The 15,915-nt window shown below is 37.2% G+C and overlaps 5 gene segments (V, D, J or C); 2 read left to right on the top strand and 3 right to left on the bottom strand.

The window, feature by feature from the left end:
* Positions 1-1,248: 1,248 nt before the first annotated feature.
* On the bottom strand, positions 1,249-2,130 carry LOC129096946 (Ig kappa chain V region 3381-like). The segment is given in 2 exon segments: positions 1,249-1,699; positions 1,807-2,130. Coding segments are annotated over 2 exon segments (381 nt in total).
* A 350-nt stretch (positions 2,131-2,480) lies between these two features.
* On the top strand, positions 2,481-4,396 carry LOC129097704 (Ig kappa-b4 chain C region-like). The segment is given in 3 exon segments: positions 2,481-2,489; positions 2,708-2,783; positions 4,005-4,396. Coding segments are annotated over 3 exon segments (420 nt in total).
* A 3,701-nt stretch (positions 4,397-8,097) lies between these two features.
* Positions 8,098-9,541, bottom strand: LOC129096940 (Ig kappa chain V region 3381-like). The segment is given in 2 exon segments: positions 8,098-8,581; positions 8,689-9,541. Coding segments are annotated over 2 exon segments (387 nt in total).
* Positions 9,542-10,937: 1,396 nt separating this feature from the next.
* On the bottom strand, positions 10,938-11,975 carry LOC129096949 (Ig kappa chain V region 3381-like). The segment is given in 2 exon segments: positions 10,938-11,381; positions 11,489-11,975. Coding segments are annotated over 2 exon segments (375 nt in total).
* A 590-nt stretch (positions 11,976-12,565) lies between these two features.
* Positions 12,566-14,015, top strand: LOC129097703 (Ig kappa-b4 chain C region-like). The segment is given in 3 exon segments: positions 12,566-12,574; positions 12,626-12,701; positions 13,548-14,015. Coding segments are annotated over 3 exon segments (420 nt in total).
* The last annotated feature ends 1,900 nt before the right edge of the window (positions 14,016-15,915 follow it).

The following is a 15,915-nucleotide window of genomic DNA, read 5'->3' as shown; positions in this document are numbered from 1 at the left end:
CTTTACTCAAGTTTTGCCCTTGCTTCTTGTTCCCTGGGTTATTTCATGTTGTTACTCCCCTCATCCCCTGGACCTTAATAGGGGAACATAACAGTCATCAATAAGTTTTGGACATGTGGGCAGAACCAGGAAACATGGAAGTCATCATCAGTTCTAGACGGTGGACTGAAGGCTCCTCTCTGCTTTAGGTTTTGAATTGATCCATCCTCAGCGATGGCGATCCATTGAAGCCATACATGATTGGTTGATGATGTCAATGATGCAACTAGTTATATGATCAAACCAAAGCTGCCAACTAATTTAATTGGATTATGTGGAATAATTTAATATCATACATGAATATGATTTACTAGATCAATGGAGATGAATCTAGATCACTAAAACACGCAGCCCACCGTCTATTCCAGTTGGACAGATTTGTTTCACTCAAGTCCATGAAGATGTGAGTTCTCTGAAGATCTTCATGCTGCACTTTAAGAACTTCTCGTCCACAAGTTCAGAGTGAAAATCCAAGCTTTACATTTAAAAACATTTCACCACAAAGTCCATTTCAGTAGCTTTCCTGTTGGGAATTTGAAAATCTTTATTTTAATGACAACTGGGCGACTCATCTGCTGAGGTTATGATGGAAGGCTCAACAACAGTTAGTGGACGGACATTCATTCATCTTCCGTAACCGCTTATCCAGTTAAGGGTCGTGGGGATGCTGGAGCCGATCTCAGCTCTCAGCTGTCAATGGGCGAAGGGCAGGGTTCACCCTATCAGAGGGCTGACATATAGAGACAAACAACCACTCACGCTCACATTCACACCTACGGGCAATTTAGAGTCATCGAATAATCCTGAAGTGCATGTTTTTGAACTGTGGGAGGAAGCCGGAGAACCCGGAGAGAACCCACGCTGACACAGGGAGAACATGCAAACTCCACACAGAAGGCCATCTGGTCCGGGAATTGAACCCGGGCCCCTCTTGCTGTGAGGCGACAGTGCTAACCACAGAACATGGGACTATAACAGGATATGAATGGATGATGAAAAGCTGTGGTGGAAAGATGAATTTTAATTCCAGCAATATTCATTTTTGTCATTGAACTTTTTGTGATAAATGTTTGTTTACTGTTCAAGCAACTATAGTGAAATACTCTCTTGATGAAATTGTACAGCATGTGTGTGTGTGTGTGTGTGTGTGTGTGTGTGTGTGTGTGTGTGTGTGTGTGTGTGTGTGTGTGTGTGTGTGTGTGTGTGTGTGTGTGTGTGTGTGTGTGTGTGTGTTCAGTGAAGTGTATCAGTCTCTGCAGTAGCTTCCAGCTGCAGCAGTCAGTTCAGTTTCTGTTCAGTCTGACTGAGGGAGGTTTTTGTACGACGCTTTTTCACTGTGTGAACACATACTGACTGTTGATATAGTGAAAACTCTGACAGTAGTAAACTGCTGCATCTTCAGTCTGGACTCCACTGATGGTCAGAGTGAAGGCAGAGTTTGATCCACTGCCTGTAAAACGACCTGGAATCCCTGATTGTAGAGTGCTAGCATAATAAATGAGCAGTTTAGGAGTTTCTCCATCTCTCTGTTGGTACCAGGCTAAATAGTGGTCTCCATCGTAATAAACATCCTGACTGGTCCTACAGGAGATGGAGACGGAGCCTCCCAGAGCAGAGCTCACTGCTCCAGGCTGAGTCACTGTGACCTGTCCTCTGGACTCTGAGGACACAGAGACAAAAACATAAAGCAGCGTCATGGTTTTGTCGGCTTCATTTCAGAGGGACGGATGTTCATAGAGGAGAGGAGTTTGATTCTCTGGACTTTACCTGTGAAGCAGCAGCAGAGGAGAGTCCAGATGAGGACGGAGATCAAAGTCATGTTTTTGATGAGGAGGATTTCTGTGTCTTCTGTTGTGATGAAGGACAGCTGTCAGTCATCCAGTGTTCAACTCTCAGGACTATAAACTCTCCCAGAGCACTGGAGGATGGTGCTGCTGATGCAAAGTGTCTCTCTATGGAAATGCTCTGACTGACTCCAACAGGGACTTATGGATTACTCTGATGATGCTGTTTATCAATGGATCAATGACTTTATCAGAGTATTGATCAGGAATGTGTCAGTGCTTTTTGAGTCTTTGGTTTGAGTTTGTTAGAAAAAAGTCTTCCACAGTATTTTTTGAATTCCCCGTTATTCACTAGGACATCAACTATCATCACTGTGGGACCTATTTTAACAAAATTATTTATTTTCATTTATTATATCGGACAATAAACATACATTTATAATAATTATTTACATTTGGCAGGTTTTATTGAAGAGTTCATCTTTAAAATATCTTATATCAATTTTTATGTTTTATCAATTCTAACATTTTACAAATAAGTTTATATCACTTATACAATTCTAACATTTTACAAATAAATTGTTATATATATAGGTATCGTTGTGAATCAGTTTAAAAGTAATATAACCAGTAATAACAAAACTGGGTTAACTGGGAATGTGCTGGGTGAGTTAGCTTTTGTCAAAGTCGTTTGTTTGAGTCTTTTGTTTTAGTATGTAAAATGATAAGTTATTTTTCATTTTTTATAGTGTACAATAAATATGTACTTATGATAATCATATACATTTTGCAGGAAGTTATAACATAAACTGGGTAAACTGTGAATGTGTTTGGTGAGTTTGTTTGTGTCAAAGTCAGAGAGCCGTGTCTCTCTACAGTGAGAGGTTTTTGTACGGCGGCTCAATGACTTTGTATCACTGTGGTACACGTTCGGTGGAGGAACCAGACTGGATGTTGGAAGTAAGTCAAATGTTTAAATATTTCATTATTTCAGGAGTAATTTGTCTTTGGATTATTTCATATTCAAAAGTAGTTGTCTTTTCAACTTTCATGGATGAAGTTTTTGACAAATATTTTGCTCTAAGAAACAAAGTTCACATCAGCAAAAGCAATTAAAAAACAAATTGTTGTTTAAGTAAAACATTAAACTAGAGAATAAATCGTTACTTCCAACTTTTGTGGTAAAGTTGCATCTTAAGGGGATTTTAGTTTGACTCTCAGTCTTAAAGTCAGAGAGCCGTGTCTCTCTACAGTGAGAGGTTTTTGTACGGCGGCTCAATGACTTTGTATCACTGTGGGTGACTTTTGGTGGAGGAACCAGACTGGATGTTGGAAGTAAGTTTCTACAGTAATACTAAATATTATATTGTAAAGTAATGTTTATAATTCAGTTGTTTGACGATTAAAGCAGATAAAAATATCTTGTCTATATATATATCTATATGTTTTCTTTAAAACACTTCTACTGTTCATGTTTTTATCTCTTCCTTTATCATGGAGACTAACTCAGAGCAGTTTTACTAAACTTTTTTGTACACATTCATGTTATACTGAAATTCATACAGTTTATGTTTAGAAGATATATGTTTAAAAGCTGTTTTTCAAATGTTAACCAGGATTGTTTTTTTAATTCTCTACCTCAATAATAACTGTTTTTAAAACAAATTCCTCATCAGTTAAACAAGTTATATTGATCAGTGTTGAGATAAATATTTGAGAAAGTGCAAAATCTCATCCATGTTTCAAATATGGCATAAAGTTTTGAAAATCTTTTGGACTGTTTTAAATAATCATTGAAATCCACATGAACTGTTGATTGTAGTCAGTAGTTTTTTCTAATCTTGTTGACGTTTCCACTAAATACTTTAAAGTAATGTTTAGCTGAGGTTTTTCATGGTGAAGTTTTAGTATTTGGACGTATTTTGATGTTGTATTTCCAGTGTAGTTTGATATATTTCAGGTCACTTTATATGATGTTCTCTCTGTGCTGATATGCATGAGAGGCTTCTTAAAGGGAAGTGAAACAATGTGTGAGTGAGTGACTGGTGGAGCAGAAAAAACATCTGACAGAAACTCCTTAAAGGAGAAAATCAACTCTCTCACAGTAAAGGTGTCCAAGTGTCTGGTGGTTGATGCACAGCTGTGTGGTCCCTGTCCTCTAAGCTGATTGGTGTCTCCTAGGTGATGCCCGTCCCACCCTGACGGTGCTGCCCCCCTCCAGTGAGGAGCTGCAGCAGGGGAAGGCCACGCTCATGTGCCTGGCCAACAAGGGCTTCCCCTCAGACTGGAGTCTGGCCTGGAAGGTGGACGGCAGCAGCAGCAGCAGCAGCAGCAGCTGGGAGGAGAGCAGGAGCCCCGGGGTGCTGGAGAAGGACGGCCACTACAGCTGGAGCAGCACCCTGAGGCTCACTGCAGACCAGTGGAGGAAGGTGGGCTCTGTGACCTGTGAGGCCACCCAGGGCTCCCAGGCTCTGCTCTCAGAGACACTGAGGAGAGACCAGTGTTCCCAGTCCTGACCTGACTCACTGGGACTCTGCTACTGGTTTCACTCTGATACTGCTCTCAGTCTGCTCTCTTCTTCTTTTTCATATGAAATGTTTCAACATTAACATCTTCTTGCTTGTGTTGGTTTTAAAACAATAAAGATTTAATCATGTTATTTAAACTGTTTCATGTCTTTTGACTTTATTTCTTTAGACATTAATATATATTAATATCTACAAGATTTAATGATACAAAAGTCATAATGAGGTAATTTTTCTAATTGTTAGAGGAATTTTTTAAAATGTTTTAATCTGGGCAAAAAGGATGATTGATTGTCCAATTAAATAATTTTAATCTATATTAATTAGTTTTGTATAACAAAACATGATGGGAACATTTCAATGGGAATGACATAAAAGTGAGATTTTATCACTTATGTTTACCCTTAAAGAAGATCCACAATTCATGTTTTGGTAAATTTTGGTCAAAAGCTTCAAAGACAATAGGACAGATACAATAAAAAGTTCAAGATTATAATATAAAAAGCAGTAGTATCATCTGTGTAATGTGATATAACATACCTTTTATTTGAGTTTTTACATATAATAATGTTTAATGAGACAGTACAACTCCACCAAAAGACTTTAAAGAGTGTATAATAATGTCTCTGTCTCTTCCTCTCTGTCTGTAGTAATATCACATGGTAATTTTTTGCTTCCCGTAGTAAAACTGATATTCTCTTAAAATACGAAATACCTATTGATCAAATCAGATGTGTACATGTTTATTATAAAAGCATTATTGTTTTAATATGTCTTTGTCTATCATTCAAACAGTGGATACATTTAATCCAAAGAGATTGAGTTTGTTTTAGCTTCAGATCTCTAGGATTTTATTATTTAAATTGATCATTTAAGAAATAAATAATGCAGAGTGACCTACTCTGTACTGAATTGTGCTGTATTATATAGTTTGTCTAAATCATCCTAATACCTAGAAGACCCAAAAAATGTTTGAGTATAGTCAAATGTATAAATAGTTCTATACAATTCATAACAGTACGAAACATGGTTTTGTTAAAATTGCAATTTGTTGTTTTATTTCAATTTTGACTTTGAAGCTTCTGACATTTTCCAAAGCAACCATAAAAAGTAATACTTATAATTAATTAAATATTTGTACTTACATGTATTGATTATTTTTTATAATGACACTTGGTTAACACTGTTGTGAGCAGCTAAAATTCTAAAGTTTTGTCTCTTACTTTGAGCAAACTTACATTGCTTGAAAATACTCCAAAAACTTGAGTTAACAGAAATATGTTCATTGTTTTAATGCTGACTTTTTTTTTGTCCCACATAAAAATCTATGTTTATGAAACCTCTAGTGTTTAAATTTTATGCAGCTGTTGAGTCAGATCAGTTCCTCTTCAGCTGAGGAGGTTTTTGTACGACGGTGTATCACTGTGTGAACGGGAAGCTGTTACACTGCTGACAATAATAATCTCCTGTATCTTCACAAAGTAATCTGGACTAATGGTCAGTCTGAACTCCACTGATGGTCAGAGTGTAGTCAGTTGTAGATCCACTTCCACTGAAACGATCTGAAACCCAGACTGAAGACTTGTAGCATTATAAATCAAAAGTTTGGGAGATTCTCCTTGTTTTTGAAGATACCAGTGAAGGTAGCTGCTAACACTTGTACTGGTTTTACATCTGATGGAGACAGTCTGTCCTGGAACAACAGACTGAGATCCAGGAGACTGAGTCAGGATGATTTCTCCTGATGAATCTATAAAACATGAAAAAGAGCAGAAGGGTTATTGAGACAAATCCAGTTTGGAGAAAGATGATCAACATCCAAACAGAAGAGTCTCATTTCTTTAACATGGAGAACAGATGGAAGAAGGTAAATGCTGCTTGTTTCAGTGTTCCTCCATCACAGCAGAACATCATGGTGGTGAACCAAAGTTCTCAGAAGAGAGTCTCACCCTGAACAAGGAGCCCCAGGGTGGTCAGCAGTAGAGTCAGTGACATCATCATTGTGCTGCCGGCGTGTCAGAGTCTCTGAAAGGCCTGGACAGCCACTGATCAACACTGGCCTCTTAACGGCTGGGAGCAGAGAGGCAGGACACATATGCAAACACACAGAGTCAGTGAACTGTAGCTGTCCTCAACACATCATCATGTTTCCTCCTCACTGCTGAGAACATTGATCTACATATTTACATATTTACATGTCGAGGACATTGAATGGTCTGGCAGTAAACTGATCCAGTAACTTGTGGACAGTTTTGTTCCGTCTTTCCAGTTTGGTAATTTGCACAGTGATGCTGATATCAATAGTAATGAGGGTTTGACATGTTTAGGTGTTTGTAATGTGGAGATTTCACCAAGTAAAGATGTGATGAGGCTTTAAGGAAGGCTGAGGTTGAGGTTCTCAGATAGTTTGATTGAGAGACTTCATCAATAAGTTTTGGACATGTGGGCAGAACCAGGAAACATGGAAGTCATCATCAGTTCTAGACGGTGGACTGAAGGCTCCTCTCTGCTTTAGGTTTTGAATTGATCCATCCTCAGCAATGGCGATCCATTGAAGCCATACATGATTGGTTGATGATGTTAATGATGCAACTAGTTATATGATCAAACCAAAGCTGCCAATTTATTTTATTGGATTATGTGGAATAATTTAATATCATACATGAATATGGCTGAAAAACACGTTCAGCCCACCGTCTATTCCAGTTGGACAGATTTGTTTCACTCAAGTCCATGAAGATGTGAGTTCTCTGAAGATCTTCATGGTGCACTTTAAGAACTTCTCATCCACAAGTTCAGAGTGAAAATCCAAGCTTTACATTTAAAACATTTCACCACAAAGTCCATTTCAGTAGCTTTCCTGTTGGGAATTTGAAAATCTTTATTTTAATGACAACTGTGGGACTCAATCTGCTGAGGTTATGATGGAAGGCTCAACAACAGTTAGTGGATGGACATTGTGAAGAGATTACTTTTGCTGTTTTCAAGGTCAGAATGAATTATTGTTTAAATAAATGTATTTGTTGGGCTTTTGAGTTGAATGTAAGAGAAAATGTGTTTTTGCATACACTTTATATACATGCAGATAAACTAAGAATATATATCAGTTTCAGGTCGGCTTTTCTTGATTCTTTGGTTAATCAGATTAGAACAAGGGACTATAACAGGATATGAATGTGTGGGGCCCACAGTAATGTTGGACATGATAGTGGTAGCTGGACATGGACACCCCCATATTCTGATGTATTTATTATTTTTATTGTTTGCTGATTGATTTGTTGGTCATCACCTGGCATGTGTTCACCTGCATGACAACTACAGTGATTAATGGGTGAATGTTGGGTTGCAGTGAGTGGAGCTGGAAAAGCGCTTCGGGCGGCTTGGGGGTCCTTCGGGTGAGAAAAGAGAGCAACGTGCACTTGACGTCAGATGACCAAAGCCACCTGCAGGGTGCAGTCAGCGCTGAAGTGAATGTGTTTCTGTACTTTCAGGAAAACTATTATTTAAAAACTTATGCACGCCTGGAAGTCCCTTTTTGTCCGAGTGTGCAACAAATGGATGATGAAAAGCTGTGTTGGAAAGATTAATTTAAATTCCACCAAGATAAAGTTTTTGTCATTGAACTTCTTGTGATAAATGTTCATTAATTGTGAAAGCAACTATATGTAAATACTCAATCCTCTTGATTAAATTGTACAGCATGTGTGTGTGTGTGTGTGTGTGTGTGTGTGTGTGTGTGTGTGTGTGTGTGTGTGTGTGTGTGTGTGTGTGTGTGTGTGTGTGTGTGTGTGTGTGTGTGTTCAGTGAAGTGTATCAGTCTCTGCAGTAGCTTCCAGCTGCAGCAGTCAGTTCAGTTTCTGTTCAGTCTGACTGAGGGAGGTTTTTGTACGACGCTTTTTCACTGTGTGAACACATACTGACTGTTGATCTCATGATAACTCTGACAGTAGTAAACTGCTGCATCTTCAGTCTGGACTCCACTGATGGTCAGAGTGAAGGCAGAGTTTGATCCACTGCCTGTAAAACGACCTGGAATCCCTGATTGTCGAGTGTTGCTAGCATAATAAATGAGCAGTTTAGGAGTTTCTCCATCTCTCTGTTGGTACCAGGCTAAATAGTGTTTACTGTTATAAATATAAACATCCTGACTGGTCCTACAGGAGATGGAGACGGAGCCTCCCAGAGCAGAGCTCACTGCTCCAGGCTGAGTCACTGTGACCTGTCCTCTGGACTCTGAGGACACAGAGACAAAAACATAAAGCAGCGTCATGGTTTTGTCGGCTTCATTTCAGAGGGACGGATGTTCATAGAGGAGAGGAGTTTGATTCTCTGGACTTTACCTGTGAAGCAGCAGCAGAGGAGAGTCCAGATGAGGACGGAGATCAAAGTCATGTTTTTGATGAGGAGGATTTCTGTGTCTTCTGTTGTGATGAAGGACAGCTGTCAGTCATCCAGTGTTCAACTCTCAGGACTATAAACTCTCCCAGAGCACTGGAGGATGGTGCTGCTGATGCAAAGTGTCTCTCTATGGAAATGCTCTGACTGACTCCAACAGGGACTTATGGACTAAATATGACGTGTCTTTTTACTTTCTTTCTTTGACATTAATAATATATTAGAATTATTAGTCAGATTTAATTTAAAAAAGTCGCAAAAGTAATAAGTCAAATTCTTTCCAGGTTATTTTAGTTGTTTTAAGTTTGTAGATGTTCCTTCATTGTCGTTCCTGTTTGAATTATATTACCTAACAACACACATGGTAGAATAATTTCAATGGTCAATCACAAAGCACTCTGTTATCACTTATGTTTACCTTTAAAGAAGATATATTAGATATGTTCAATTGTTGTCAAATAGGACAGATCATTTTCAGGATTGGTAATAAAAAGCAGGGTATTATCTGCATAATGTGATACGCATTTCATTTGAGTTTTTACATATAATAATGTTTAATGAAACAGTACAATTTTATTCAAGGACTTGACACAAAAGAGATATTAGCACAGTCTCTGTCTCCTCCTGTCTGTTTGCAGCATTAACACATGGTCATTGTTCCCTTCCTTCAGTAAAAATGATATAATGTTAAAATATGAAAGACCTTTTCTTCAAATAATTTGTGTCCATGTATAGTATAAAAGTATAACTGTTGTAATATGAGGTTGTCTATCATCACAACAGTTGATATATTTAATCCAAAAAGATTGAATTTGTTTAAGGATCAGATCATTAGGATTGTCTATTTTAAGTTGATGATTTAAAAATAAATAATGCTCCGTGAAATACTCTGAAATACTGAATTGTGTTGTATCTCATAATTTGTCGATATCATCCAATTACTGACATAACATTGACTATTTAAATCATGACACAAAACTGTGAAAATTCTTTATCCAGTTTCCAACAATCAGTTAGAAAGAGCTGATAAAAATTATTGTATGGAATAAATTTGAGCCCATTGACTACATTTCAAAATGTTTCATCTGTACCAAGATTTATAATTGTTTTTTTAATATTAATAATGTACTATAATGCTAAACACAAATCCACCAAATTCAGGTTTTTGTCCTGTTAAGACCTAATGGATCCACTGTTAAAGAGTCAGTCTATATTTAACAGAATGACAACTATGATAAAAAAACAGTATGTTAATTGACTCTGTAAAGACAGTTTTGTAGCTGTTTACCAAGTCAGGCAAAAGCTGAGGAGGTTTTTGTACGAGAACATTTGGAAGCTACTCTGCTGAAATAATTCTCCTGCATCTTCAGTCTGAACTCCATTAATACAACTTGAATTTGATCCAGTCCTTTATCTCAGTTTGATGAAATGTAGTTTCAAACAATGCAAAATATTTCCTGCACATTTGGGCAAAGGATTCTCAAAAAACTTGCTTTCTTGTGATCAGATGAAAAAACGATACCAGTTAAGGCAGGTGCTAACACTTGAACTGGCTGTACATTGATGGAGACAGTCTGTCCTGGAACAACAGATAGAGTAAACTTATCCAGTAACTTGTGGACAGTTTCTTTTCATCTTTCCAGTTTGGTAATTCATTCTGATTTTCTGATGATAATGAATTAACAGAGACCTGAGATGTTTAAGGACTTCTTTGTTCAAGAGATATGTTTAAATGAAAAAATACTGTGATGGTGGGGAAACAAGTTGTTCATTACTAATTCATCTTTATGACTATTTTTGTATTATATATGCATCAACATTGATCCACAGATACAGTGAGCTATCTGTATAGAACATTAACCAACTCTAGACGGTGTGACTGGGCTGATTTTACCGGTTGTGGGAAAATAAATCTGATAATTGTGGGTCTTGCATTTGCTTATGGAAGACCCTTGTCCATCAGGTAAAACATTACATTTACATGTTGAAGACTTGGGGTAATCATTAGGACAATGGTTAAGATTTGGGTGGTTGATGCATAACAGATAAACTATGGAGTTGAAGTGTGAAGTCTATTCTGTGATTCAAATGAGATGTGTGTGTGTCTGTGTGTGTGTGTGTGTGTGTGTGTGTGTGTGTGTGTGTGTGTGTGTGTGTGTGTGTGTGTGTGTGTGTGTGTGTGTGTGTGTGTGTGTGTGTGTGTGTGTGTGTGTGTGTTCAGTGAAGTGTATCAGTCTCTGCAGTAGCTTCCAGCTGCAGCAGTCAGTTCAGTTTCTGTTCAGTCTGACTGAGGGAGGTTTTTGTACGACGCTTTTTCACTGTGTGAACACATACAGACTGTTGATATAATGTTCACTCTGACAGTAGTAAACTGCTGCATCTTCAGTCTGGACTCCACTGATGGTCAGAGTGAAGGCAGAGTTTGATCCACTGCCTGTAAAACGACCTGGAATCCCTGATTGTCGAGAAGTTGCTGTATAGATAAGCAGTTTAGGAGTTTCTCCATCTCTCTGTTGGTACCAGGCTAAATAGATCCCACCATTAACATCCTGACTGGTCCTACAGGAGATGGAGACGGAGCCTCCCAGAGCAGAGCTCACTGCTCCAGGCTGAGTCACTGTGACCTGTCCTCTGGACTCTGAGGACACAGAGACAAAAACATAAAGCAGCGTCATGGTTTTGTCGGCTTCATTTCAGAGGGACGGATGTTCATAGAGGAGAGGAGTTTGATTCTCTGGACTTTACCTGTGAAGCAGCAGCAGAGGAGAGTCCAGATGAGGACGGAGATCAAAGTCATGTTTTTGATGAGGAGGATTTCTGTGTCTTCTGTTGTGATGAAGGACAGCTGTCAGTCATCCAGTGTTCAACTCTCAGGACTATAAACTCTCCCAGAGCACTGGAGGATGGTGCTGCTGATGCAAAGTGTCTCTCTATGGAAATGCTCTGACTGACTCCAACAGGGACTTATGGATTACTCTGATGATGCTGTTTATCAATGGATCAATGACTTTATCAGAGTATTGATCAGGAATGTGTCAGTGCTTTTTGAGTCTTTGGTTTGAGTTTGTTAGAAAAAAGTCTTCCACAGTATTTTTTGAATTCCCCGTTATTCAGTAGAACATCAACTATCATCATTGTGGGACCTATTTTAACAAAATGATTACTTTTAATTCATTAAATTGTACAATAAACATGCATTTATATAATAATTGACATTTGGCAGGATTTATTGAAGAGTTCATCTTTAAGAATATCTTATAACAATTTGTTTTATCGAGAGACAAGCTTATATCACTTATACAATTCTAACATTTTACAAATAAATTGTTATATATATAGGTATCGTTGTGAATCAGTTTAAAAGTAATATAACCAGTAATAACAAAACTGGGTTAACTGGGAATGTGCTGGGCGAGTTAGTTTTTGTCAAAGTCATTTGTTTCAGTCTTTTGTTTGAGTATGTAAAATTGTTATTTTTTATTTATTATAGTGTATAATAAATATGCACTTATGATGATTATTTAAATTTTTGTAGGATTTGTTGGACGGTTTTTCTTCAGGAATATCTTGATCTATATTCAATTTGTTTTGCTGAAAGAAAAGTTAATATTGCTCATGAATGCCAAACAGTTTTTCTTTAGGAATATCTTGATCATATTCAATTTGTTTTGCTGAAAGAAAATGTTAATATTTCATCATGAATGCCAAACAGTTTAAACATAAATTGTTAAATACACATGTATAGTTTGTTAATTAGTATAAAAACAAAGTTTAGCAAAAGCAATTAAAAAACAGTTATAACATAAACTGGGTAAACTGTGAATGTGTTTGGTGAGTTTGTTTGTGTCAAAGTCAGAGAGCCGTGTCTCTCTACAGTGAGAGGTTTTTGTACGGCGGCTCAATGACTTTGTATCACTGTGGTTGACTTTTGGTGGAGGAACCAGACTGGATGTTGGAAGTAAGTTTCTACAGTAATACTAAATATTATATTGTAAAGTAATGTTTAAAATTCAGTTGTTTGACGATTAAAGCAGATAAAAATATCTTGTCTATATATATATCTATATGTTTTCTTTAAAACACTTCTACTGTTCATGTTTTTATCTCTTCGTTTATCATGGAGACTAACTCAGAGCAGTTTTACTAAACTTTTTTGTACACATTCATGTTATACTGAAATTCATACAGTTTATGTTTAGAAGATATATGTTTAAAAGCTGTTTTTCAAATGTTAACCAGGATTGTTTTTTTAATTCTCTACCTCAATAATAACTGTTTTTAAAACAAATTCCTCATCAGTTAAACAAGTTATATTGATCAGTGTTGAGATAAATATTTGAGAAAGTGCAAAATCTCATCCATGTTTCAAATATGGCATAAAGTTTTGAAAATCTTTTGCACTGTTTTAAATAATCATTGAAATCCACATGAACTGTTGATTGTAGTCAGTAGTTTTTTCTAATCTTGTTGACGTTTCCACTAAATACTTTAAAGTAATGTTTAGCTGAGGTTTTTCATGGTGAAGTTTTAGTATTTGGACGTATTTTGATGTTGTATTTCCAGTGTAGTTTGATATATTTCAGGTCACTTTATATGATGTTCTCTCTGTGCTGATATGCATGAGAGGCTTCTTAAAGGGAAGTGAAACAATGTGTGAGTGAGTGACTGGTGGAGCAGAAAAAACATCTGACAGAAACTCCTTAAAGGAGAAAATCAACTCTCTCACAGTAAAGGTGTCCAAGTGTCTGGTGGTTGATGCACAGCTGTGTGGTCCCTGTCCTCTAAGCTGATTGGTGTCTCCTAGGTGATGCCCGTCCCACCCTGACGGTGCTGCCCCCCTCCAGTGAGGAGCTGCAGCAGGGGAAGGCCACGCTCATGTGCCTGGCCAACAAGGGCTTCCCCTCAGACTGGAGTCTGGCCTGGAAGGTGGACGGCAGCAGCAGCAGCAGCAGCAGCAGCTGGGAGGAGAGCAGGAGCCCCGGGGTGCTGGAGAAGGACGGCCACTACAGCTGGAGCAGCACCCTGAGGCTCACTGCAGACCAGTGGAGGAAGGTGGGCTCTGTGACCTGTGAGGCCACCCAGGGCTCCCAGGCTCTGCTCTCAGAGACACTGAGGAGAGACCAGTGTTCCCAGTCCTGACCTGACTCACTGGGACTATTTCCCTCTGATACTGGTGTCAGTCTGTACTCTCTGTAACTTTTTGTCTCCCTTTTTTCTCTTTCTTTCACTCACTCGCTGTCAAAGTGCATGTTTACTTGATAAAGTTTTGTCGCTAATTTCAAATATTTCAGCTCAATAAAGGACTTTTCATCAAATGAGTTGTTTTCAGATCCAGTGAATTCATCTTAGTTAACGATTATAAAATTTCTTGTTTTTTATATTCAGACAGTAAAAAACTAATTTTATGATCATTAAGTTAAGGTTAATGTTAGCCAGACATGATAGAAGTAAATTCAACCTTCATTACAGATTACTTTAAGCTTTTTTGACTACAAAATCTGCTTTGTTACTTTAATTGCAAATATAAAACATTTTCTAACACAGCTGATTATTTAAATATTTTTATGGAAAATCAGATATACTTCATTTATATCGCATATAAAAAGTGACATGGTAGAAACTCCCATGTGAAAAAGTTTTTAGAAGTATCGAGAAAGTATAATGAATCTGAATGAACTACAAAGTCTAAGAAGTTAAGATTGAATTAGAATTGTGAAGTAGGATATCATCAGCATATTATATCATCATAGTATCAGTAAAAGCAGTGTGCTCAAAATACAACATAACTTATATATATATTACAAGATTATTAAAAACACTCAATATGTAAGGTGTGTAAAAAACTTTGCTCTTTGACTTAAACATAGATCAAAAACATTTAAAATAACAATTGAATAAAGTGAAAATTGTATGATCTGTATGGTGGTTCTCTCTGTGCTGATATGCATGAGAGGCTTCTTAAAGGGAAGTGAAACAATGTGTGAGTGAGTGAAAAAACATCTGACAGAAACCCTTCCAGTGAGGAGCTGCAGCATTAAACCAATAAACATTATAATAATACACATTAAATCCGTAGATTCATTAAACGTCAGATTAGAAGCATTGTAAGATTTAATTTCATCTAAAACAATGGTTATTTCTTCTCATGGTCTCATGTGTAGTGTCAGTACAGCCGTAAACCAGTGCTGCTCTCTCGTGGAAATGTTGAGGTACTACACTAGTTTTTAAGTCTAGATAGATAGATAGATAGATAGATAGATAGATAGATAGATAGATAGATAGATAGATAGATAGATAGATAGATAGATAGATAGATAGATAGATAGATAGATAGATAGATAGATAGATAGATAGATAGATAGATAGATAGATAGTAAAAAAAAACATTTCTCGTGTCTTTTGCTTGCAAATAACTTTATGTTTTCATGTCATTTACATTTATTTACATGAATCAATATATAAAACGTTTTTTCCCTCGTCTTCTCTCTCTCTCTCTCATCTTTCTCTGTCCCTCCCCACTTTTAATCATGAAAGCAATATTTCTCAATCTGAACCAGGTAGTTTTAGTCGACTGAATTGAACTAAACCTCGACCACGGAGGTTTGAACCCTGTCTCTTAGAAATAACGTCTATACAGAACATTATTATTTACAACTGAAAACACTTTAAAAGAGACTTAATGGCACCCCGGTTTAAAGAACACTTTGATGATACTGATTACCGACAATTTACATTCTTGCTTTACAAATAAACTCGTACCAACAAAAGCATGATTAAACTTTTTTAAATCATCTTTGGGTTTTATTTATTAAGAGTTTAACACTCAAAAGCTCAACTCAAAATCACCTTCTTTTCAAAGTGAGCCAAAGTGAAACCAGTGAAAGGAGCACTGAGCAAAGAGAAACATGCTTCATGTGAAATCACCAAAACTGTTCTAACTTCGTGGAGGAAACCTTCACTTGAGCTGTTCAGGCCTTTGAGGGGAAACATTGCGTTTAATGGTGGAAAGTCAACCGTGAGACAGGCCTCATTTATTTTATTAACATTTAACTGGAACTACGATCTACAGCAACTATTCTGACAATTGAAGCCTTGATTCTGTCTTTTTTGTTTGTTTTTAAGCAAAGAAATCTGAGTCTCAATTATGAATATTGATGTGTTTTCCATGTTAA

Source organism: Anoplopoma fimbria, chromosome 10 (genome assembly GCF_027596085.1).
Source record: "Anoplopoma fimbria isolate UVic2021 breed Golden Eagle Sablefish chromosome 10, Afim_UVic_2022, whole genome shotgun sequence".
Lineage (NCBI taxonomy): Eukaryota > Metazoa > Chordata > Actinopteri > Perciformes > Anoplopomatidae > Anoplopoma > Anoplopoma fimbria.
The sequence above is the reverse complement of the archived record's forward strand: the minus strand, read 5'-3'. Positions and strand labels throughout refer to the sequence as shown.